Source organism: Chionomys nivalis, chromosome 17 (assembly GCF_950005125.1).
Source record: "Chionomys nivalis chromosome 17, mChiNiv1.1, whole genome shotgun sequence".
Taxonomy (NCBI): domain Eukaryota; kingdom Metazoa; phylum Chordata; class Mammalia; order Rodentia; family Cricetidae; genus Chionomys; species Chionomys nivalis.
In genome coordinates this window covers 46597134-46613399 of record NC_080102.1, presented here as the reverse complement: position 1 = coordinate 46613399, position 16266 = coordinate 46597134, and the positions used below count along the sequence as shown (strand labels likewise).

The following is a 16266-nucleotide window of genomic DNA, read 5'->3' as shown; positions in this document are numbered from 1 at the left end:
CAATAACCACTGAAATCCCACATAATCCTGTGGGTCTCCATCTTTGTTCTTGGCTCCAATTTTGTTAGAATAACTGTTGGGAACTTTAGTTTTAAAGTGTACAGAATAATATAAGGTAAATGGTACCTTAGTTTATAAGGTACCATTAATTAAGGTAAATTAAGACCTCAGAGTTGGATCTGTTTTTATGTTACTCCAATAATTACATAGTTGGTAAATAAAGACTTACTTCATAGTTCTAAAACTAAGAAATTTGATATCAAGGGCCTTCGTGCTGGGCCAGAATTAGCAAGCTGAACAATTACCCTTCAGTTACTAACCACTCTTGGAATGACATCAGTCCATGACTGAACTATGGACTGACCCTCGTGACTATGGCCCCTCTTATTTGGCCGCACTTTGCAGCCCAACTGCTTTTGTGTTAATGTTTGCAAGATAAAAAACCTTGGGGAATACTTTGAAAGCCTAACAGACATGCCATCATCTTTATTCATCTTGTAAAACATAGTTAATAGACAGAAAGCAGTTTAATCTCACACATTTTTCTCTTTTCCTCAATTTATGGTGATAATATATAATACAATGGTAAAAATTAAACTCTAAAATGTGAAGCAAAGCCTTCCTTATCAACAGGCTGTGAATAGAAAGCTGCTGTAGTAGTATAGAGACATATCAATGCCTATCACAATTAGGCAGTAGTAAGAAAACTGGAAAATGGCCTCCCATTTCAGTTAGGAGAAAAACAAATCTTTGGAAGATTAGTAAAAATTAAGAGACAATATTTCTCTAAAATTGTAGAAATTTGTAACCTATATGGTATCTCTTTCACAAGTAGAACTATGAAAATATCCAATAAAACTAAATATATATGAAATACATGCCAGTAATTCCTTTTTAGAATATTAGTCACAAACAAGAAGAAAGATACAAAGATGCTCAATGTAGCTGTGTTATACTCCCAAGCTGGGCTTAAGCTACATATCTGTTATGATTAATTATTATAGAAAATTATATCAACATGAAATTATAATCCATTACTGGGGGGAAAGGTAAATTGAAGGAAGAATTATGTAGCAAATAATTTATATAAAATATTATGTAATTATAAATATTTAAAATTTTATAAGATACTTTTTGTCTATAAGTGCCAGACTTACACATATGTATCCAGTTAGTGTCAATGATTAATTCCAAAGATTGTGACGCAATGTAACAACAACCATGTTTAAAAGAATTTGAAGCTATTCACCTTTGGTGTCCTGGGACTGTCATAAAAATAGACTCCAGAATGAATGGTCTAAAGAACAGCATCTTACTTCTCCATTCAAGCAGCTACAGTCTGAGGTCAAGGTATTGGCAGGGTTGAGACTGCTGTTCTTGACCAATGTGATGGCTAGAGTTATTTCAAGGGATACCAACTACAGCTTCTGAAAGGAGGGAACCTCAACTGAGAAAATGCTTCCATAAGACTGTAGAGTCAGCCTGTAGAACGTTTCCTTAATTAGTGATTGATGGGGGCACCAAGCCTATGGCAGGGGGGACACCATTGGTATAGTGGTCCTGGATTCCATAGGAAGGCAGGCCGAGCAACCCGTGGAGAGCAAGCCAGTAAACAGCTCTCCTCCATGGCCCCTGCCTCAGCTCCTGCCTCCAGGCTCCTCCTTGCTTAAGTTCCTATCCTGACTTCCTTTGATGATGAATAGTGATAAGGAATAGGTGAGTAAACCCTTTCCTGCCCAACTTGGTTTTGTTGTTGTTGTTGTTGTTGTTGTTGTTGTTGTTGTTTTGTCATTGTGTTTTGTCGCTGCAAGAGAAACCCTGACTACCATCCCATCCCATGTCTTTATGTGATTTTTCCATCTGGATGTATCTGTGCCCTCACCTCTCCTCCTCTTTAAATGTGTCAATGGGTAAGGCTGGATCATATTACTTGATTTTACCAAAATTCCTAAAAGTTGCTTTTCTCAAATAAAGTCATGTTTTGAAGTTATTACATCAAGAGATAAATTTAGATAGGGATAAAAGACAGACTTGATCAGTTTGTGATGTATTCCTAACATTTTTGCTTGAAGCAAACAGAGGAAATTGGATTTATATTTGATATTGAGGGTAAACAAATTTGGTAATAGAAAAGTATAAGGTTAATCAAATCTAGAAAAATTGTCTTTTATTGAGAATCTATTTGACATTAAAAATTTAAATAATGCTATAATGCCACGTGGCTAGTTTAGGTTTCTTTAGAAAGACGGAAATGGGTAATGTAAAGATTAATTTGTTTTTGTTTAGTCTTCATGTTTTCTAACAGTTTCAGAATTATGGAAAAACAACATAGTACAGACTCCTGTCATATCCATGTTCAGTTTCTCCTAATACTTATGCCTTACATTGAAACAGCACATTTGTTATTTATTATTCATACACTGTTATTGGGAGATTAACTAAATCCCATATCTTTTTCTTTGGGCTTTCCTTCACCTTTGGATAACGGCTTTTAACCATTCCAGGACCTTATCCAAGATGATCTACAACATTTGCTGGTTAAGTCGACTTAGAAGCTCCTTGACTAGGACATTTTCCCGGAACTTTTGCTGATGACCTTGATGATCTATGGGAGTACTGGTTGGGTGTTTTTAGAATGTCTACTTCTCGGAACTTGTTGAATTTTTTTTTTTTATCATGATTAACTTGGACTATTGGTATAAGGCATGAAGGCTACAGAAGTAAAGAACCACTTACATCATTCCATGCCAAGGTTGGATACCGTCACCACAGGTCATCACTGTGGACTTCCATCACCTTCATTGTCAGCAGTACTCTTGGGGGGAATATCACTAAGAAGGTATGCAGCCCACACCAAAGAAGTAAGGAGCTGTGCTTCCTCCTGGAGAGTAGACTATGTACATAAACTGCTTAGAAGTCTTCCAAAAGGAACCTTGCTGCTTTTCTCCACTTATCTGTTTATTCAGCCTCAACCTTTAAACTATGTTTCTATCATTTTACATGATAAGCATATATTCGTGCTATAATTATTTTAATGTGTATATTTTTAAATTCCCGAATAACAATATTTTAACCTATTCAGATTGCTTTTGAAAAACAGTATTAACTGGGCAGCATATAAAGAACAGAAATATGTTTCTCAGAGTCTGCAGACTGGGAAGTTTAGGATTAAGTATGGGCAAATTCAGTAGTTCATGAGAACCTGTCTTTGTTTTCTTTTACCACTGGAGAATACCTAAGATTGGATAAGTGTGAAGGTAAGAGATTCATTTTGACTCATCATCCGGAGGCTGGTAAGTCTACCTCCACCTAGAGAGGGCCTGCTGCCACTTGGGCTCATAACAGACCTTTAACGATGCAAAGCAAGGAGCAGGCTTGCTCTTTTACAAGTCCTCTCTCTAACCTAGTAGTCTGGTCCCCAGAGAGGTAAAACTCCAGTGTTAGAGTGGAGCCATGCCTAGATGCTCCATCCTTATCACTTGCACACCTCCCAAAAAGGTCCTGTCCCCAGCACTAGCATTAAAGAACTAACCTAATCCACACATTTTAGGCGAAATGCATTATAGTCGAGCTTTATTCTTGGTTCATAGCTGGCAACTACTTTCTGTAGCCTCGTGTGGTAGAAGGACACAAAAGCTCCCTTGGACCTATCTTAAAGGGCACTATAATCTCATCCACGAAGACTCTCCTCTCATGACCTAGTCACCTCCCCAGAGGCTGTTTCTTCTATGTATTAACATCCATTACCATGGTGTTTATATCTGAGAGAACAAGTTGAGGAAAGGATTGGTTTACTTCGTGTTTCAGTTCATCATGTTGAGGCAAGAGACAGAATAAGAATGTCAAATCTCACCTGACTTTTTCTTTATTTCCTATTTGTTTATTTGTGTCTCTAGACAATGAGACAGAGTCATTACAATTCTAGGTAGTTCATCACCCACCCCCTCCAATTAGTCCTATCAGGAAAAGCCCATAGTCGTGCCCAGACAAATTCAGACAAGGAAATTGAAGGTAACCATCACATCCCAATGACATCGCCTGCCTTGGGATTTCAGGTTTAAACCTAAGAGTTTTAGGAGAGCACAGACATTCAGATGATCGCCCAATTCATTTATTAACTTGGGACTTAAAATTGTATGCATACTAACTTAAAAGTGCATACATACAGAATTATTAGAAAACACTTGCTGAGTTTGAAAGCCTTATTATGTTCTCATAGCATGGTGCTTTTCTTATTTAGAGTACAGAAAGATGAGCCCAGTACTTAATGCTGTTCTCTACATAGAAGGGGGAAAGAGATCGTTCAATGAAAGAGGAAGTAAATAGTTTCTATTATACACAGCTTCGGAGTGTAACTTTCTGGCTTTGTGGCAGGAGATAAGTTGGCCACGTTTCACTTGCAAAATCTTGAATCTCTTGTGGTGTGCTTAAGTATGACATGCGTATGTCATGTGTTTCCTGAATCCAGTTGATAACTTCCCATTTGTATCGCTATTTCTGCTTCGAATTTATAATGCCAATTGATATTTCTCTTGGTTGTGATTTTTTTTCCAGATATTTCAGTCAGCCTATTAGCTGTTGTCGTAAGCTTCTGTGGCCTAGCCTTGTTGGTTGTCTCCCTTTTCGTCTTCTGGAAGTTGTGCTGGCCATGCTGGAAGAGCAAGCTTGTGGCTCCCAATGTCAGTGCCCTTCCACAAAGCATTTCAAGTGCTCCAACGGAAGTTTTTGAGACTGAAGAGAAAAAAGAAGTAGAAGAAAACGAAAAGCCAGCGCCAAAAGCTATTGAGCCTGCAATAAAAATCAGCCACACTTCCCCTGACATCCCAGCGGAAGTTCAGACCGCTCTAAAGGAACATTTGATTAAACATGCTCGTGTACAAAGACAAACCACTGAGCCTACATCTTCATCCCGGTAAGGAAGGGTCCTGTCATGTGTCATCCCATGAATGGTTTCAAAAGAGCAAAGCCACAAGCAGAGAGAGAAAGCAGAAAAGAAACAGGAAGAGTCAGTAGCAAGAATGGGAGAGAGGGACGAAGGGAGGGGGGAGGGAGGAAGGAAGTGGGGGAGGGAGGGAGGGAGGGAGGGAGGGAGGGAGGGAGGGAGGGAGGGAGGGAGGGAGGGAGGGAGGGAGGGAGGAGAGAAACAGGAAAGATGGAAAGGTAAGTATATCAGACAGTCAAAAGACAAAGGGTAGGACACAGAAGGGAACGCAGAGAGAAAATCAAGGGCAAAGAAGCTGAAATTGAGTGGTGTATGACAAGGACTTGGTAGTGTTTGATATCTCAGTGAGATGATAATACACTAGTTATTTGACTCTTGCCCTTCAAATGTCATCAGCTCATAGCTGGCACTTGCAAGTTTTCAGTTTAGTTCTGTTAGCTAGTAAGTAGTGTACAAACAGTCATTGAAAATGCATATTACAGAAGCATGAGTATACACAAACACACACACAAAACTACCGAACCACTCGCAATAATAACAAACAGAAGGTAGTTTTTAGTCTGCAGTAGTCAGCACCTAAACTGCAAAATAAAAATGTGTTCTTTATCTGAGCCCATGTAGATGAAACTTTTATACCAGGTAATTCTAAATGTCATGGGCATACCGTGAAGCACACACTTCTTTCTGAAATGTGTCCCCGAGAGGGGAGTGAGAAACTGTTACCAGTGAGGTCAGGAACTTCAGAACGAAGAAAGCAGGTAGAACTGTCCCTCGGGATAGCCTCCTGTGCTGGTTAAAATTTATAATCCAGCCACAGATGCTAACTAGTTATTTTGAGAACATTTTTAACCAGTGGCGTTTATGGTCACTTAAAACTGTTCACATGTGTGAAATGATCCCATATGCCTCCTTCGTTATTATGCTATTATTCCTGAAAAACACGAAGCAATTTTTTAAAGGAGCAGATCCCCCTGTCCACCAGGGATATGTTCTGAGACCCCAGTGGGTTCCTGAAAGCACTGAGCTCTATGAATGCTATATTTTCCTGTGTGTACACACCTATAGTAAAGAGGTAGGAACAACAGTGGTCAATAATGAAGTAGAATGGAGATAATTATAACTGTATGAATCTGGTCCCTTTGTCTCAAAGTACTCTACATATATATATATATATATACATATATATATATATAATAGTTTTCTTCTTGTTGTGATATGCAATCATATTTCCTCCATGATGCAATAAAGGGAAATAAATGATGCAGGTATTGTGACATAGAGTTGAACTTCTACATCAGAGTAACTTGAGTGAATTGTGGCGGTACATAGATACAGCAGTGTATCTGGGCACCAAGATGACATGTTAGTGACTGAGAAGCAGGCTACACAAACTGCATGGATGTGATGAGCAGAAGAGTGAGCTGCATCCCCTGGGACACAGAGCAAAGTGAACAATAATTCGTCTCACCAGTCAGAACAGTATTCACTCACTCATAAATTGATAAGTTTATGAATTGTTTGCTTCCAGAATGTTACATTTAGTATTTCCAGCCGTCGGTTGACCACTGGTAACCAAGACAACAGTTGACAAGGACCAGAAAACATAAAATAAGAGAAGAGGAACTGCGGTTCTAACAATTATGAATAAGTGATTAGCATGATGTTCAGAATTAGTCAACTGCAGTTGATAAGTATACACCTCACATAAATAAATTCAGGTAGTAAAGATGATGCAGGTATTCTCTTTGGGGGAGTATCATAAAGGTGAAATTTTATCTCCAAATTACTATCTTTTGATTATAAAGAGGCCATCTGATTATCCCTAGTAAACGGAGAATGACAGCCTACGACGTACTGAAAACGCACGCGAAAGCCAAGCTTTAGCTATGGCATAGCCTCTTGCAGTCGATACACATAATTTAACCTGGGTTTTTCAGTAATTATATGCAAAAAACAGCAATTAGGTCAGAAAACTTTTCCTCACTCAGTCTTATAAAACATAAAAATAGTTTGTACACATCTGGTATTCTCTAAGTGAAAAGAAACTGCACAAATCAACAATTTGGCCGGAATGTTGCTGTTTGATCTGCTTCTTGAAGTGCCCTTGTCTATATGGTAGGTTGTGGAAGAAGAAAGAAAACCCTTTCCTTGCTATGCCTTCACTATTCTGCAGAAATTATTAGTAATCATCTCTATTATTTGTGAATTATCCAATGCCCAGGGGGATTAAATATTTTGCCTGACATAAGGAAAACTTCCAGAACTAGTAATTCAAATTTATCGAGATGGACGGAACGTTTCAATTTTTAAACATAATCTTGGTTTTATGCAAAGAAAATGGAGTAACAAAGTCGGCTGAAGACAGGCAGTTTGGAGTTGAAAAATACCTTCCACTTAATCAAAGGTCTGAAATGGGGTGTGGCTCCTGTGAAGGATTAGAGTCAGGATTCCAAATCTGCTTGGCATGGGGATGGATGCCTTGGAAAAAATTTTCATCACTCCTTCTTCTCAACATCCCTCATCTTCATCCCTCATCCCTCATCTTCATCCCTCATCTTCATCATATTGTACGATCTCTTTATACGAAGAAGAGGAGATTGTAGAGCTCATTATGCCGTCACCCCGGACATGACATGGAGATTACTTTTTAATAAATCAAATTGTCCAGCTCAAATGCCAATTCTGCCTGACATGGCAAAATCAAAGCTGCATGCATATGCATGCACACGTGTCCAAAACAAACTTAGCTTTAATTTTTCTCATTTCCACATCTTATTAGTTCAGACAAGAGATGACATCATGTTTTTTCAAGGTTCAGTTATCCCTTTCTCTTTTGAAGTAACTTTCTGACAAGTCTAGAAATTAACGGCATTGCTGGACACTGGAAAAATTTCTCCCATTTTCAAATGCTGGAAAGTTTTTCAATTTCTCATCCCCATCTTCAAATCCCTGGACGTTTGACTCCTCCAGCTGTTGGACAAACTACTCAGCTTCATTTGTGTGTTTCTTTGTCACTAACGTTCTCGTATGCCCCTCCTGATTGGCCCCACACTCACAGTAAACACTTACATGTTTACTTCCAGATGAAATAAATGTGCTCTGTCCTCTGTCCACTCCAAGACTCTGAGAGTCTCTAAAGAGATTTACATCCTGTGAAACCGACTTCAATGTAAGCAAGTTATAAATGTCACTTGTGTGGTAGAAAAGGCGAACTTCAGAGTACAGACGGAATATTTCCAACTGAGCCATAAAGAAGCGTCACTAAGATGAGAGGCAGATAGGAATCCATCTATTACATGGGAATTACATCTCCCATGGAGATGTAAGAGTGCATTGCGATAGAAACACACAAAGTCATAGAACACAACGTACGGTTAAGAGCGATTTGGTGGCATCGTAATATATGAGGCCTTAAAATTATGGTTGAGATGTTCAAAGGCTGTCGTTGCCAATATATGTTCAGTAGAAGTCTCTTGTTTCCAAGAGTTACGTTTTGGGATAACTAACTCGACAGCTGTTTATGGGAAAGACTGTAAGGGACGGTGTGTCTTTTGAAACTAATGTAGTCAATTTAAAAAGAAACATGAGTCCTGTATCAGACTTACTTAGGTGATATGTTAGTGATCATCTGTCTCGTCCAAGCTTTCGGAAACTTGAAACTACAAGATTTTACAATCTGACTTTACCTAAATTCTGAATGTTTCTACGTGGATAGCTCTGTGCATTTTCCTGATACATTTCATGTCTATTCTGCTTTTCATAGTAGAAAATGCGCTACAGAAACTCTGCATGATGTAGTGAATTTCAAAGTCAATGAATGAGTTCCATCTCCTTTTCTTGTCCATCAAAATGGATCATGTTGTTTTCCATCTAAATTATCTTTTATTTACTCTAAAATCCTTACTGAAAATATATCTGAGTCTACTTTTATTGCAAGACATATGCTGTTATCTCTGCTATTTAAAATTAAAGTTATAAGCTGGTATAGTGTCTTATTCTTGAGCTCGTAGAACTAAAGGCTAAATTCTTAAGCTACAAAGACGTGTGACCTACTTTTATACCCTCCTACAGTCCAGCACAGTATAGGCAGGTGCACAGCAATTGTCAAAGGGTGTTTTTGATTGATTGATCATTACTTCATTTCACTTTATTCTGCTAGATATCAGGTGGTAAGGCGGCACTGTGTTCACATAAGGAGGTTAATGGTGCTGTGTTCACAGATGAGTATAAAAACCAATTTTCTGTTCATTCATTAATGGTGTAAAGATTAAATGAATAGTCATGGGTTCATCACTGTTCATGGTTTCTAAGGACCCATCGAAATGATGAGAAAACAGGAGAGATCTAATCAAACGTGAACAAAAGCAAGGAAATGTGTATAAGATAAATGCTGACTACATGTTCTGATGGAATTAGCTATGACTGATTATAAAACAATTCATAAAATGATCATGTACAATTTTACAAAGAATAATTCAATGTACCTTGCTAAACGGAAAGTGAAAAATTATGTAAAACTGTGAGCACTGTGTAATTTTATTTACTGTAAGGTTTTTTATATAAATTAAATTTCTTTCAAAAGAGAACAAAAAACTGAAATTACTCATTCCAGGTCATTGTAAGGAATAGAAAACAAGATATAATAATAACAAAAAGGAGCATTTGAAAAAGATGTAGCTAGGAGATCAAGAAGCAATTTTTGCCCAGAAAATAGATGAGATTAAGGTCAACCTCTTTGAGCTGAAAGTTCGTGAGGCAGGTGGTCATGATTCAGTGCATAAGCTGTCTGGTAAAGGGGGTGTACTTGGTGTGTGCACCTACTGCTTTTCTCAAATGGGGTACCTCCTTCGATCACGGCTGTACCTAACAAAACAACCAGAAAAAAAAATCTTTTAGTTTCCTGGTCCTAATAAATAATATTTTTTTCCGTAGAAGCCCTACTTTTATGTTGATTGGATGCTTCTTTATAATTTGATAAGTCTTAGAACATTTTATGGTATTCGTCACAAGGACACCAGCATAAATCATTTATATAAACAGTCATTTGTATGGCTCCATAATGCTTTTAATTGAAAATATAGGAAGATGAATAGTAATTTTTGACATTATGAACACCATAGCCTATTAAAATACTGAAGAACGGCAGACAGGAAAGAAAATATGTAATTCCAATAGATCAAGGACTTTGCACTAAAGGACAGGAAGGGCAGAAAGGTGGCAGATGTGTGGGGGTCAATTCAGCTCAGGTGTACGACTGTTCTTCAGAACCTAGCTCGCTCAGCCAAGAGCTGGGCTTCGGGTGGTCAAAACAGATCAATTTATAAGGCAAAGCCTAAATTGGAGCACTGAGTACAGAAATTTAAGGCCAAAATATTTTCAGCCAGAATACTTCTGAAGGTTCTAGAAGCAATATAAAGTGAGTCTAAGATTTGTTATATTAATCATGTTGTTGATAATTTTTAAAAGATTACTATTTACTTTTGAGTTTTTAATGTAGTTGCATCATTTGCCCCTTCCTCCCGCCAAACCTTCCTATATATCTCTACTTGCTCTTTTTTAAATTCAAGGACTCTTTTTCGTTAATTGTTGTTTTATATGGATATGTATACTTACATGTGCATATGTATACCTATAAACACCATCTGCTCAGTTTATGTGAAGTTTCACGTTGTCAGGGCTGACTGTTGTAGAATAAGCAGTTGGTGTGCTTTTCCCTGGGGAAGACTATTTCACTTGCTCTCAACCCTCATTAGCTGTCTGAGCTTTGTGTAGGGTTGAGGCCCTCTGGGCTTCCCTCATCCACGATGGCATGTCTATTGTTATTCTTGTTCAGTTCATGTTGCGCAGTCAGTCATGTTAGGGAGACTTTATGGGTGTCGCTTCTGACATTTCTAGGAAACACAGTCTCACAGCAAACTCTTTGATCTTACTTTTTTTTTTCCCTCCGTTCTTCCACAGTGTTCCCTGAGCCTTGGGTGCAGGAGTGTTTTATAGATGTACCATTGGCCTCTATATCAATGTGTTTTGTTTGGTTGTGGTTTTCTATAATGGTCTCCCTCTATTGCAAGGAGAATTCCCTTGATGAGGGCTGAGGGTAAGAACTATTCCTATCTGTGGGTATAAGGACAAATATTTACAAATTAGTTTAATGATTTTGCAGGCTTACTAATGTAGTTGTAGGAGCTCTAAGATGTATGACTTCCCTAGTCCTGCATAGTTGGCTAAGTTTTCAGTACCAGGCATGGTTTTCCACTTATTGAGTGGGTCTTAAGTCTTGGATAACTGTTGATTACCTCCAAGGTGGCACTAAGACACCTTTAGAGTTATCATGCTATCCATTGTTATGGTTTATAAGCACCGTAGCTGGGTAGGTCTACCAGTTGCTTCCCTCCTTTGGAAGCTTGCATGGCAACTTCTGGTACCATAAAAGCTAGTCCTCGGGGTGTGGACTTTCAGGACTTATCCATCTCAAAGCTTCTGGGTCCTGCGTCTAAAGCTCATGAATTCTTCATCAAGAAGGATTTCCATTGCAGGGGAACAGTCAAAGGCAATAACAATAGCCTATAGCATTTAGGGAGTCATTTGAACTATGCTCACTCAAAAGAGGGCTTCTCATGACTGGTGTTGAGGTTTTTGTTAGATAGTCGTTGGTTCTTGGAAGGAACATTGTCAGCCAGGAGAGGAAAATTTAATTTAAAGTATGATACACTGACTTACTTACATTTATAAGTGTTTTTTTATGTATGTAGTAACTGTATTATTGTTTATGACTTTTTCAGACATCCTTACTCTGTTTTTCCATCCTCAATCTTCTGTATTTATCTCCTTCATCCTCCCTAACTAGAGTTCCACCAATTTTCTCCTTTTCCCCTTCAGATCACTGGTACTCTGGTAGTTCCCCTCCCTGCTGCTCATCCACCCTGGAAATGGTCCCTTTTTATCCCTTTTATTTTCCTGGGTTTTGTAGTTATTCCAGGATGTGTACTCACATCTGAAGATCTGGAGTTAGGAGCCTCAGAAGAACATGTTGTGTTTGTCTTCCTGGGAACTGGGTTAACTCCCCCAATATGATCTTTTCTAGTTCCATTCATCTACCAGCAAATTCCATGGTTTCATTCTCTGTGTAGCTGAATAGTATTTCTTAATGTTCATGTACCACATTTTCATTATCCATTTGCGTGCTGCAGGACATTTAGATTGTTTCAATTTCCTAGGTATTGTGAATAGAAAGAACATCAACAAACAAGAAGGCAAGTATCTGTGGAGGAGACTGTCTAATCCTTTATGTATTTGCTAACAAGTAGTGAAAGCTGGTTCATATAGTAGATTTAATTTTAGGTTTGCTTTTTTAAGAGAGACATACATGGATCTAATATACATGGGAAGTAGAAAAAGACAAGATCTTCTGAGTAAATTAGAAGCATAGGGATCATGGGAGAGGGTAGAAGGGGAGGGGAGAAGAAGGGAGGGGAACAGAGAAAAATACATAGCTCAATAAAAAACAATTTAAAAAATAGAGCTGAGACAATAATGGCTTGTGTAATTTTTAATAAAATAATCAAACCTATCATGCAAAACTAAATGCAAAGGGACTGCTTCTATTTGTATGATCTGGATATGGACAAATGAAATCTCATGGTTTCCAGAGCCTGGAGCAGCTTCCAATCCCCCAATGGTGAATGACGATCATTTTCATCACCCCACCCAACCTCCTCATCTCCTCCAGTATTTGTTGATCTTTGTCATTCTGACTGGGATAAAATTAATCTCAAAGTTGTTTTGATTTTCATTTCCCTAATTGGTAGGGAAGATGAACTTGTTATATATATATATATATATATATATATATATATATATATGATATGATATATATAAATCTTAGTTGTTCATCTTTTGAGATCTTTCTGTTCAGGTACTAGGCCTGTTTTCTGAATGAGTCATTTGTTTTAGGACTTTTGCTTTTCTTAGCTCTTTGTGTATTCTGGATATTAATACTCTGCCAGATGTGTAACTAATGAAGTTTTTCTCTCATTTGGTGTACTTCCTCTTCACCTGGTTGATTTTATTTTAGCTGTGCAGAAACTTTTTAGTTTTATAAAGTCCCACGTGTTAATTTTTGGCCTTACTTCTTAGGCAAATGGAGTCCTCTTCACAATGTCCTTTCCTGTGCCTCTGTCTCTGTTTTCTTCTAGCAGTTTCAGTATTTCAAGTTTGACAGTTAAGTCTTTGATCCGTTTGTGGCTAGTTTTTGTGCAAGTTGATAGCTATGGGTCTAATTTCATTTTTCTACATGTCGACATCCAGTTTTCCTAGAACCGTTTGTTGAAGATGCTTTCTTTCCTTCATCTTACATTTTTGGGATCTTTGTCAAATATTAAGTGGCTGAAGTTGTCTGTACTCACGTTTGGGTTTTCAGTTCTGTTCCATTGGTCTTGTGTCTGTTGTTGTACCAGTAACATATTGTTTTTTACTATGGTTCTGTAATATATTACTTGTGTCTTTTGATGGGGGAATTGAGACCATTTATATTTAAAATTATTATTGAAGTGTATGTGAGTTAATTGCAATCATCATATTTTTGATTTTTGGTGCTTGTGTTCTCAGTGGTACTTCATGTTTTAGTAATTATGACTTTGTATTTATTTCCTTGTTTTTGTTATGCTCATTCCTGTTTTCAGCCTGAAATATTGCTTCCTGTATTATCTTTAGGTTTGGCTTGTTGTATATAGTTTTGGACTATTAATATCATAAAAGTTTTTCTTTCTCTTTAACTATGAAGAATAGTTTTGCTGGATATGTTAATCAAGTGTGACTATCATGGTCTTTCAGGTCTTAGAATACCCTGCTCCAGGCTCTTCCTGTGTTCAAAGTTTTCATTGAGAAATCCTGTTATTCTCATGAGTTTTCCTTTATACACGATTTGCAGTTTTTTCTTTGCAGCTTTCAGTACATGTTTCTTTTGTTCTATATTCTTAGTGTTTTAATTATAATAGGCCACAAGGATTTTCTTTCCTGGTCTTGTCTACTCATTGTTTTGTGTGCTTCTATCTGTATGTGCATGTTTTTTCATAATTTGAGGAAGATTTCTTCTATGATTTTGTTGATGGTATGTTCTATGACATTGACTTCATTTTCTTCTCCCTCATCTATGCCTATAATTCAATGGAATATTCCTTGCTGATTCAGCATAGATCTTCTGCTTTGCCTATGAGTCCTGATAGTCTGTCTTCTGCTTGATTTATTATACTTATAAGACTTTCTATCCTTTGAGTTTTGTAGTTTTATTTATACCTATGAAATTTGAGTTTTGGTTTGATTTAATTGTGATTATCCCCTGGTTCTTCATTCTTGGAATAAGAAAATATGTAACTTGTTTTTTATTTTATAGGAGCCCACCCTTGAGAGATTTTGAATATTTTAAAGAGATTGAACTTTTAAGATGTTTGAATTTTTAAAGACTATGGAACTTCTAATGTTATTTATGCTTTCTTTTTTTCATAATGCTAGTGTTAATATGAGATCTCGAGGTCGAACAAGAAAAGAATATTTACCATTGAATAGGGATGTCTCTGTGTACTAACTTTCACAGAGTCAAGTATCATGGGGTTTTTGTTGTTGTTTGTTTACTTGTTCATTTTTGTCGACTTGGCACAACTTAGAGTTATCTAAGAAGAAGAACCCCTATCTTTCAAATGCCTTCATCCAGACTACCAATAGCAAATCTGTAAGGACTATTTTCTTGATTAATGATTGATGTGGGAGGGTCCAGACTTTTGGGGTGGTGCAACTTCTGGGATAGTGGTACTGGTTTGTATAAGAAAGCAAACTGAACAAGTCATAAGAAGCAAGACAATAAGCAGAACTCCTCAATGGCTTCTGCTTCCATTCTTGCCTCCAGGTTCCTGCCTTGAATTTCTGCCCTGGATTCCGTCAGCAATAGACTGTTCCTGAGAAGTACAAGATGAAACAAATCCTTTCCTCTTCATGTTGTTTTTGGTTGTGATATTTTACCATAGTAGTGGAAACTCTCCCTAAGACAACCATGCCTTAATCTCATACTAGATCGTCCCTTGTTGCTGAGTTTTATTCTTCTTTTATTCTCCTTTTAAAATGTTCCTCTCTGACTCAGCATCATCACTTCTCTTTAGTTGATGATAGGTCTTCAATTTCAAAAGATCATGGAAAGTAGGAAACAGAAGTATACTCAAGTTGGAGCTGTGGAATAGTTTCCAGTTAACGGTAAAACAGACTCTAACTATTTGCATGATAGTGACTAAGATATAAGGCATCACTGTAGGGAAGTAGATCATTAAACTTAGAGATAAAACTTGGGAAAAAACAGGTGTATGGCGGCAATCAGAACAAGTGTCCAAAGTGATATGGAACCAGGAGACTAAAATTTCAAGGGAATGACTTGAGTAGCAAGACACAGCTAATAACAGGTGATTACCATGCTTAGCTAACAAATCAGAGAGTTTTATTTCTGAACTGCATAAATGTGGTAATGGGAGACAAGAGCTATGGAGCATTCCAGACCAAGATGCAGTGGAATAAGGGATGTCGGGAAAGCATCAGCAACCGTATGAGAAGGCTAGGATGGGTTTCCAACGAACAAGAAAGTGCACAAAACCATTCCTACCCTCAGTGTTTTCTGCAGTTAGCCTTTCTATATCAGACACCTGAGGACCAGCTGCAGTCCCTCACGGTCCAGCGCTTCTCCCAGAGAGCCTGTGTGGGTCTCTGGAAGCTGGAAGGGTCAGAGGTGCAGTGGTTCACATTTTCATTGTTTGAACATTTGCTCCTCACTGTCATTCCAAAAGAGTAAAGGGGGAAGAGGGAGCAGCTGCGTGTTGTCAATGGCGACGGTTCAGCACTGTCGCAATGAGTGCTTTTCTTAGCCTACTAGCTGAAGTGACACAGAATGTGTGCCATTTACCCTGTAATTAGGACAGGGCTGCCTGAACAAAGGGGATGCTACAGTTTTCACTCCATTGAAAGGAGCCCTGTAGAAGTGAGTCCCGTTAGTAGCTTTACAACCGTGCACACCACACTCAGAGACACGAAGAAGAAATTTCTTAGTTTTGAGAGGACAGAGGATTAAATTATTACCTTTGAAAGTCTTTGAAATTATGAAATAAGCTGATGAGATTCCGTAATTCCCTCCTTTCAGGTTCTGTTCGTACAAATCAAAATCTCTGGACAAGTGAAAGTGATTTTAATAGAAACATTGTTGTTTAATGAACCTTCTCAAGAAGCTAAGGGCTGCCCCATTACGTAGTGATTAACACCCGAGACTTTGTTGCAAATTGGATTGTAGTGGGCCA

At 37.9% G+C, this 16266-nt stretch overlaps 1 protein-coding gene across 2 annotated transcripts in view; it reads left to right on the top strand.

Moving 5' to 3' along the window:
• Nucleotides 1-16266, top strand: part of Syt10 (synaptotagmin 10) — a 56896-nt gene that overhangs the window by 13207 nt on the left and 27423 nt on the right. For both annotated transcript variants that reach the window (XR_009058475.1, XM_057792059.1), the window contains exon 2: nt 4555-4912. Coding sequence is in view for 1 of the 2 variants with exons in the window: in XM_057792059.1 (XP_057648042.1) it covers nt 4555-4912 (358 nt within the window). In the remaining variant the exon portion in view is untranslated. The remainder of the gene's footprint in view (nt 1-4554; nt 4913-16266) is intronic.